The sequence below is a fragment of the Punica granatum genome, chromosome 6 (assembly GCF_007655135.1).
Source record: "Punica granatum isolate Tunisia-2019 chromosome 6, ASM765513v2, whole genome shotgun sequence".
NCBI classification, from domain to species: Eukaryota; Viridiplantae; Streptophyta; class Magnoliopsida; order Myrtales; family Lythraceae; genus Punica; species Punica granatum.
The window spans coordinates 5,953,835-5,963,975 of NC_045132.1; the positions used below are offsets into that span (position 1 = coordinate 5,953,835).

A 10,141-nucleotide genomic window follows, 5' to 3' on the forward strand; every position below is an offset into this window, starting at 1 on the left:
GTTCACTAAACATTTGAATGAGCTAGTCTAAACTAATCCATCGATTTATCTAATTTATTCATCCAACTAACCCGTTGTTTCGTCCTTCACAGCAAAGACATAATCAAATAAATGGGACTTAATCAAGAAGAATCAATAACAAACCTAACAATTGCAATCTAAACTCATCCTTCAATAAACCAATTCATACAAATATCGATTGAGCTCAGCTATACATATACATATTACAGTAGTATAATGTTCTTCATTTTAACAAAACTCAACTATCACAGACCTACTCTTTACACAAACAATCTCATCAATTCCAATCATCGAATATATAATCAGCATATAGTTTCAATCTTCCATCAAACCCAATCAAGCTTAAGCAATCTCTTCCACTCTAACTCCTACAGCTTAAAACGAAATTAAATTCAATCGAATAAGAAACAAAGAACCCTCAATAGAGCATGATTAAAACGACTCTTCCTCCACCCTCGCTCCGCCTAACCCGAACTCAAATTTAGAAATTCAACAAACGTTATCAAGGAAAGCACAATAAAAAAAAGAATTAATAACATATTGAACCAACATGCCCATAAGCTAACTTGATTGCAATCAAAACTCATTCTCTTGAATGACTTCCCGTTTCAGCTATCCCACTAACAAAACAAAAAGGAAATTCACACTACATACCTGAAATTGGCCGACAATCGAACCACAGAGCCAAGTTGAGCTCTTCCTTGCCTTCTCGACACTTCTCTCCCTCCCTCCCTCCCTCCCTCTCTCTCTCTAGTTCTCTAATGCTCTGTTTCTTCCTTCCACCATTTCAGCAGAAAACAGAGTAAGAAAGGAAAAGAAACGGTCAATGGCTGTGGCAGGATGGCTTAAGTCATATATTTCTGAATTTCTCATAAGAAAATGATGACCGGATACTGGTAAACGCGATTAACGTTTCCAATATAATAGATATCAAAGCAAAAGTATCATTCAGTGGGAATTGATTTTACCGCATGAATTACAGAGTTGAAATTAGCAGCTCTCTGATGATCCTATGTTGTCCTCCAATCTGTACCGGCAAATCGGGCAAGTGCAGCTCATCTTCAACCACTGGACTATGCACGGGATGTGGAAAACATGCTTGCAACATGTCTCGACGAGCTTGCAGTCACCGGTCATGTTGTTCGGGCAGATCGGGCAAGTGTGGAGAGCCTCAGGATTGGTAACCTCTTCACCACCTTCTCTCGCCTGACAAAGGAGCCTCGAGATTGTGTCTGGCACAACGTCGGTGATGATGTGGTCCAGGTTGGCCTCCACCCTGCATGAACCGACCTCTGCCCTCGCGGAGCTCGGCCCCGCATGAGGCTAACATCGTGACATGCTCAAGAAACTCGAGATGCTTGTCAAGCAGGACCCGTTAAAGGCAAAGAGGTCACATAGGTCGCTTTGCCATGAATCTAATGAGGGAGTTCCGGCATCGAGGGCACAGAGGGGCACGAAGTTGTACATGTAAACAGGAAAACGAAGCTGTTTGTCAGGGCGCTGACAGTCGAAGATGCCGAGCCTGGGGTCTCGGAAAATCATACGCTGGACCCGTTGGAGAGGTGCCAGTGATCACGACCCCAGGAGCGGGAAGCCGAATGTTTAACTGTGGTACCCATCGACCAGCTCTCTGACCTCTTCTCTTCCATTTAGGATCGATAGATTAGATATCGATATTCGATACTGGTGAAGATGATAGAAGAAGAAGAACAAGAACACAGTAAGGAAGAATTAGGAAGAACAACGGAATGTTTCTGTGGGACTACTTGGAAACAGCGTACTTCTTCAGTGTTACTGTTACATACAAATATATAGAGATTCTTTTTTTGGTAGAAAAATATATAGAGATTTTTGTTTAGCGTTTAAACTGAGGCGATGAAGATTTTATATCCTAAAATGTGATTGAGTTACTAATAATTTCCTAATCCGTATTACGAAGATTTTATTTACTGATTTGATTTTCTTTCCCACTATACACTTAAATACAAGTTAAAACTACAACTAATAAAATAATAATAACAACAATAATAACAAAGACAACAACAACTAAATCTTGTACCCCACTACGCCTTGCTATGTAATTCTAATGGGTCGTGCATGCTAATTATATAATTCCAATATTTTAAAAAATTGCAGGATAAATGTAGTTTTTTTTAACAGTAATTGATATAGAATGAAAAAGAAGTGAGTGCATGTCGAACGGGAATGAAAAACGACATGTAGCGTGGCGAGAGAGGAGAAAAACAAGGAAGAGTAGAGAAAAGAGGGGAAAAAAAAGTAGTTCATATTTTGTTTACAATTTTATCTGTTACTATCGTGAATATATTTTTTAAAATCATTTGATCCGTTATTATCATGTATATATATTTTTTGAATCATTTGATTAAGGGTAATAAGATAATTCACTAATGTAATTGCCAAAGCGGATATCAAGTTCACCCTTTATAGAGTTAGAATAGAGAATTATGATGATGGTGATGATTATGGCACATTTACATATAAAAAAAAAGAGTAAATTGCACTGATAGTCCAAAATGTTTTACAAATGTTTCATTATGATTCAAAAAGTTTTTTTCGCTACATAATAGTACAAAATATTTCAAAGTTATTTCATGATAGTACAAACCGTCAATTGGCCCTAACGCCGTTAATATTTTGCTGAAGTGGCGCGTCCTATGTGTCACTTTTGTTACGTGGAACCAATCATAGTGCGTCACGTCATTTAAGAGAAAATAAAATTTTAAAAAGTCCAAAAAAATACAAAAAAATAATTAAAAAATACAAAAAGAGTAAAAATTTAGAAAAAAATAAAAAATATTTTTAAATTTTGAAAAATTTCAAATTATTTTAAAAAATTTAAATTTTTTTAATTTTTAAAAAATTTTTGAAATAATTTTTTATTTTTAAAAAATTTTTGAAATAATTTTTTATTTTAAAAATAATTTAAAAATTTTTATAAAAACTTTTAAATTTAATATTAAAATTATTTTAATTTTAAATAATAAAAATTATTTTAAATTTTAAATTTTAATTTTAATTTAAAATATTAAAATTATTTTTAGTATTATTTTTAAAAGTTTTAAAAATTTTAAATTTTTAGAATTATTTTAAATTTTTCAGCCACGTCAGTAAGGAGGTGACACGTAGTAGCCACATCAGTATCGGCATGACGATGTCAAGCTTGAGTTGATGGTTTGTACCATCATGAAATAACTTTGAAACATTTTATACCATCATGTAGCGAAAAAAACTTTTTGGACCATAATGAAACATTTGTAAAACATTTTGGACCACTAGTGCAATTTACCTTATAAAAAAAATAACTAAATAATTTTATTTTTTTCGTATTTCATTTCCTCCCCCCTCCAAGCTCTAATTGCTTAGGTTCTTCTCTCTTTTCAAACTCTATTATTGTCTTCTTATTCTACAAAAACTTATGGTTACACACAATTTGATTTATTTTGATGAGTAATGGCATGTACATATAAACTATTGCTGAATAATTCTAATATTTTATTTAAATTTATTTAATTATGTTTATATTGTTTAATTAATATTGGAGATAAACTAACTCTTTTGGGTAAATGAGATAAACTAATTTTAAAATATGTAAGCTAAGCTATATGGTTGTTTTATCAATATAAATTCTTTTTTCTTTTACAATTATCACTTTTCTATTGATTTTACTTTTGGTAGGTGATTAATAATTTTTTTATTTATTTCAAATATATGGATAGCCACCTCAATGTTAATTATTGTTATTCTTATCTTTATTTAGGAATTATTTTCACCTACTAATTTGAGAAGACAATTTTTTAATTTTATATTGAAATAAGTTTTATTTTCCAATCCTGCACATTACGCTTGCCATCATTTAGTTTAATTTCATATCCGAGACGGGAAGACTTTAGAATGGTCCTCATCACGACAAGAGAGAACGAATCAAACGACTAGACATGTTAGAATTGTTATTAGAATTATAAAATTTCGTCATTTTATTAACCATAATTTGCAAATTCAAATAAAAGTCAAAATAAAATTTTCATAACTAATTACTTAAGAGAATTTTAGAAAAGTTCATAAAGTTTTAAAATTTCATGTAAAAACTAAAAACAACAAGAAATATAAAAGTTTCATTATTAAAAAAATAAATAACTTTAGTTAAAATACAGATAAACTTATTTGAGTCAAAATCTTAAATTATATGGTTGATTTATTATGTTTTAGAAGATTTATAAAATCAAAGTGACTTATACGATTTCGATGTTAAAAATTTAAAATTTTCTTGAAGAATATATGAATCTAATTATTTACTTTAATTTTGTTCAAGATAAACTTATTTAATTAGATTATATTACTTTATTTTAAAAGATATATGAATTTAGTTATTTAAGTATTTTAATAGAGTTAGCTCAATGCATTGTATTTGATACATATCTTATATTCAAGGTTAATTTGAAAATTATCAAAAAAGTAGATTCTACATAATCATAAACGAATTAAAATTTTACAACAAATTAAATGATAAATACTAAAATTTGTCACATATAATAATTCTGCGCAAGGCACAGGTAGATTGACTAACTATTCGTAATGTAAGTATGATAATAACTTCTTATATATTGCAATTTTCTATTTAATAAAGAGACATTGACAACAAAAACAAAAAATTATATCTCCCTCTATTTCTCGCAATGCACAGGTTTCATACTCAGTAGTTTGGTATATATTTCGAACATTCCTAAAATAATTAGGGTACTAATGCTGAAAGCACTTGCGAGATGCATGCCCAATTGACTGGTTTGAGGAAGCATGACCGGACGGATGGATTTTCGAACTTAGTTCATCAACAAATGGTATACATTGTTGAATTGGATTCATTAACAGATTCGCTGAGTTTTGTCGTAGACCAACTTAGGTTTAACTTGTATGCTATGATCCCCGTTCTTATGTGTTAAGAAATAAGGTTTTGTACCTCAACTCTTTGGGCTTTTTCTAATAAAATCCATGTTAATGAGTTTCGCAAATTGCAATGTCGTGAAAAGGTTTATTCATTCCTCGAATTAGCTAGGGACTTTCTGCCCGTGTGATGTAATTCATCAATAGACGAATGCAGAGCTACCGTCATGGCCTATCGAATAAATGCTCTATTACCTTAATTAACGGCAAAAGGATCTTCAGTCAAGGCTCATGGCTGGTCGAGGCAGCCCTGTTATCGGGGTTACATGAATCCTCAATGAATGGCATGGAAGGAGATCATCGAATCATATATATATATACATACATACATACATATATATATATATATATATATATAGTGACCCAACGAATTCATCTTTAACTTGGAATCTTTTTCCTGTTAATTTTCCTCAATCCTCAAGTAGTTTTCGAGTGGGGATTTTTAAGCTAATTACGTGACTTGACGATTAAGATTGTCTACTTATAATTTTTATTATCATGGGATATTTAAGTCATATTTCTGAATTTCTCATAAGAAGATGGTGACCAGATCAAACACAAATGGACCTTTCAAATATAAGAGATCAAAACAATAATATTCATTTAGTGGGAATTGATTTTACAGCAAGAACTACATTGAAGAGAAAAGGAAAAATCCACTCAGTCACGGCGATGTTCTTGATATTAGCGGATCTCTGATGATCATAAATATGTTGTCCTCCTCCAATAATGCACACCGGCAAATCGGGCAGGTGCAGCTCGTCTTGAACCACCGGACAATGCACGGGATGTGGAAGATGTGCTTGCAACGCGTCTCAGCGAGCTTGCAGTCGCTGGTCATGTAGTCCAGGCAGATCGGGCAAGTGTGGAGAGCCTCAGGATCAGCCACGTCCCCACTACCTTCTTTCGCATGATTGGGGAGCATCGAGATCGCATCTGGCACAACATCGGTGATAACGTGGTCCAGGTTGGCCTCCACGGTGAACCAACCTCTGCCCTTGCAAAGCTCGGATGTGCGCGAGGCTAACACTGTGATACGTTCAAGAAACTCCCGGCGCTTGTCGAGCGGGACCCCGTTAACAGCAAAGAGGTCACATAGGTCGGTTTGCCATGAGTCTGATGAGGGAGCTCCGGCATCGAGGGCAGAGAGGGGTACAGAGTCGTGCTGCTCGTGCATGCAAACAGGAGCACGGAAGACTTCGTCAGGGCTGTGACGGTCGAAGACGTCAAGCCTGGGGTCTCGGAAAATCATACGCTGGACCCTACGAAACCAGATGGAGAGGGTCCAGTGATCACTAGCTCTGGAGCAGGGAGGCGAACCATCGGGACAGATAACCCTAGTAATCATCAACCAGCTCTCTGACCTCTCCTCTTCCATTTATGATTGATTGGTTCGATACTGATACTAGTGAAGATGATCGAAGAAGAAGAACGAGCACAAAGTAAGGAAGAAAAAGGAAGAACAAATGTTTGCTTCTGTGGGAGTACGATGGAGGAAAAACGTCTTCTTCTCTGTTAAATAGAAATATGTAGAGATGTTTTCTTAATCCGTAACAAAAATATTTTATATCCTGATGATTTGATATAGATAGATTCTACAATATTTATGATGCTTGGTCTCGCCGGCTAAGATTTATCCGGTTTCGCATTTTAATCGAGCAAATTTCATGCACACCTCGATTATATGAATAACTAGATTGAGTCATAAATCCTTAAACAAAGTAAAACTGTTGCTATTTATGGACACTTGTCCAATTATCAGATTTACGCTTTCTTTTTTTTTTCTCAAAAATACAATCACCACCCATCCCAAAAATGTTATCTATGATTAATGATTTTGGTAAATTTTAAAAAATAAACATATTATTTTTGGTGTGTGCTCCTTGATATTCAAAAATCTACTACATCCCATTAATTTAGGTTCGGACGAGGTCTAATATTCGGAAATACCATGAGTTCCCACATTTTCTTTTATATGATTTTTGATAAAAATATACACCTTCATAATTTTGAAGATTGACCTCCTTATTTGTCCCTCCTAAGAACTCGTCCGATCTTAACCTGAATTTTGTGTGTGTCCCTATTTACGGTGTATCTTTTATTAATTTTCACATTTGTGGTGTTTTCTCTCTTTTATTTTATTTGATATTATTATGGTGAGTGTCTTCTTTTCTTTTTTGGTAAGAGTGAGTGTCTTCTCTTTAATTTGACATTGTTGCCAATATTTTTTCATTCATTCAGTCTTCTCTTGTGATACTCTCTCCGTCATACCAATCAAGGAATCCCACTACGGAAAATGCAGGTAAAGAACAATTATATCAACCTCTTGAGGCACTTCCCCAAGTGCATGAATCTGTTTCTTCGGCTATTCCAGAATTTATGGTCTTCTCTCAAATAGTGCTGCAAGGAATATCAACAAAACTGATTGATCAGAGGCATATAGCTGAAGTCGACAAATGAAAAGAAAAGTGGGCACAACCGATTTGCTGCGGGATATTTTTATGATCAACTTCTCTAAATGTCCTGCACGTTCTAGCAATCTTTCCATGGGCCGGGAAACAGCATGGATCGAATGCTATGTCGAGTGTTAAATATTTCCAATCAAGTTCAGGAAACTCAGTTCCACCATCCGTCATTGACACAACTATCAAAAATCCCGAAATTAGAGGAATTAGTTCCAAGTTCATCTATCTATCATTAGTTCCTTATCATTGATGTACTAAAGCGATAACATTTTTTTCCTTCCAAAAAGCAACATAAAACTAAAAATAGATAATTGAATCAATGCCAAAAGAACATATATTATGAATCCAAAAAGGAAAATTGAAAGAAGAGAAAGGCACAAACAAATAGGGGTTACCCCGAGCCAGTTTCCGCCTGTAGTGAATCTGGTAGCACCAGACAATTGCTTCAATATATCCGAATAATTTTGAGGCTCGATAGTACCAAGCATAAAATTGATCTCAGCTTCTAAGACAGATGAGACATTTGTTAATCTCACCTCCTTTCCATTTATGATCCCTAGAGTCCGTAGCACTTGTAGTTTCAGAGCAGAGATTTCCGGTGTTTTATGTTTGTAGTTAGGGGCATTAGTAATACCATCGATCACCAACTCCTTCATCTTTGATGACTTCACTTGGATGTAATTAATAAAATCACAACACTTCAATTTCAAGAATTCAAGACTGGGACTGCCCGCGATGATTCTTTCCGATCTCCTCATCGTTTAGGAAAGCTGAGTGACAGATCCTTGATGCCACGGTCAAGTACAAAAAATCGAAGCAAAGGCACAAGGCTGACTTCAATTGGATTCAAATCCAAATCATCAGCGCGAACGAAAGGACAACCATTCTATTGCCTGTGATGAATGAAGTGACATGAAATTATCCATAAAAGATTCAAAAAATGGTGCCTCCTGGTAGATCACCAGGTTGAGGTGCAGGGTAGAAGCCCAAGTGTAGCGCTGCCGTTTTGAGAGGATGCAAGTACGGCTACTTCAACTGGCAAGGAGGAGAAGATGCGATGAATGAGCTCATCGGGCAAGGAGCCCAGGGGATCCTCCATCCTTTGCTGCTGCTGAAACCCTAGAACCAACCAATTATTATTATTATTATTATATGAATAGGATGCAAGAGGACAGATCTAAGAATATGTTGAGAAGATAACAAACACTGAGATCTGTACAGAAGAGGAAGAAATGTGTACAGAAGATGGAAGAAATGTGTACCTGAATGGCGTCTGATGACTCTCTCATCCTCTGAGGCTCGGACTGTGAGTGTCTTCGAGAGGACAATGGCTTTTATAACCTGTAAAAGTTATACTTTGCCCCCTGAAGCTTAGAACTACAACTCTTTCACCCTCAATTTTGTTGGGGAATTTCAAACTTCATTAATTTGAAGTTGGTCCACAATTATTATAATATTGGAAAAGTGAGGCAAATGTATAAATAAGAAAAGTTATTGTACCAAGTTGGGAGAGATGAATTTTTTATAACAAAATGTGTCTGGAAAGATAGCTTGTTAAGTGCTTATATCCTTTCAAATGTAAAGTCATTTCTCTTCATCTGAAAGCATATCTGGCTTTGATGAGATGCAAAGTGTCTAATAAATAGTTGTTTTCCACATCAAATGGTATGAACAAAATCAGAAATGCTCTTGCCTCCCCCCTCTCTCTCCCATCTTTCTCAAACTGCTCTCCTTCTCGGTTTGTTGCAAAATCCTTAGAATGTTCTATAATCCTGCAAACACCTGCAAGTGCTCAAGGGATCGATTTCGTCATGCAAGATGCAGTCAGTCATTGGCTTCTTTGTATCCTGGAGGTTTATTCATAGAAATCCCGATTGCACTCTATATATTGGTGGGGACGAATAAAGCCTTAAGGAAAGTGATTATATGCTTAGAAGCCATCTCTCCCGCTTGTTTGTTTTCACCAGCCCCAAGATCTTGCACCTAGGGAGATGGCTACGGAGTTCGTCAAGTTAGAGCGTCCTACAATATGTAAGTGAGTTAAGGAAAATTGAGCAAGAATATGAAGTACGTGATTCCAACTAGAAATCTTGTGAAATTGTTTTCATCAACAAAAGGTACACTACTATTTATCTTTTATTGTGTGAATCGTGATCGAAAGACTCATGTCGAGATCGCATTGTTCAAACAAATGATATAAGAGCCACAAGATTGGTTTTAGGAATGAGCGGTCAATTGGCTATTTCCCACACGTTGATAACTAGAAGATCAAGTTCCCCTATTTCGAGAGCCACATCGTTGGCACCGTTTGTGGGAACCGGATGAAAAGTTGTGATCCCAATTTTGCTATGTTCTGGCATGGACGTTGTAGCTATCTATCCAGTGGAACTTTGAATGGTGGTGGAATGGTGATTTTTCACAAAAGGAACTAACCATCACTGCCAGCACTAGAAGAGCACAAAACCAGTCACACTAAAATCAACTATGTGAGCACAAAAATTAGTCGAAGAATCTTTTTTATAAGGAGTTCGACTCCGGTCAAGTATTGAGCGGTCATAAGAAAACAATACTTGACTTCAATGAACGAGGTTAATCTTGGCACGATGTGTTCTTGCATCAGTGTATGACAGCATGAGACGTGTGGGGACTATATGGAAGGCCGTGATTTCGACTTTGTCACTCATTGCAATGCATGG

The 10,141-nt window shown here is 35.4% G+C and overlaps 1 protein-coding gene and 1 long non-coding RNA gene across 2 annotated transcripts; both read right to left on the reverse strand.

The window, feature by feature from the left end:
• Positions 1-1,011: 1,011 nt before the first annotated feature.
• Positions 1,012-1,670, reverse strand: LOC116212090 (RING-H2 finger protein ATL70-like). Its single transcript, XM_031546675.1, has 2 exons — positions 1,566-1,670; positions 1,012-1,344 (listed from the first exon to the last, which is right to left on the reverse strand). Exons 1-2 carry the CDS (start codon positions 1,668-1,670, stop codon positions 1,012-1,014), a joined length of 438 nt encoding a protein of 145 aa, XP_031402535.1.
• Positions 1,671-7,251: 5,581 nt separating this feature from the next.
• LOC116210769 lies at positions 7,252-8,743 on the reverse strand. The gene is made up of 3 exons (XR_004157559.1): positions 8,708-8,743; positions 7,982-8,564; positions 7,252-7,380 (listed from the first exon to the last, which is right to left on the reverse strand). It is a non-coding gene; the product is annotated as an uncharacterized LOC116210769 (long non-coding RNA).
• Between the last annotated feature and the right edge of the window lie 1,398 nt (positions 8,744-10,141).

Excerpts from the sequence above, each read along its gene's own strand:
- LOC116212090 (XM_031546675.1), bottom strand. The coding sequence starts at position 1,670 with ATGGAAGAGAAGAGGTCAGAGAGCTGGTCGATGGGTACCACAGTTAAA. Across the intron at positions 1,345-1,565 it reads ACCTCTCCAACGGGTCCAGC|CCTCATGCGGGGCCGAGCTC; the intron begins GTATGATTTTCC and ends TCACGATGTTAG.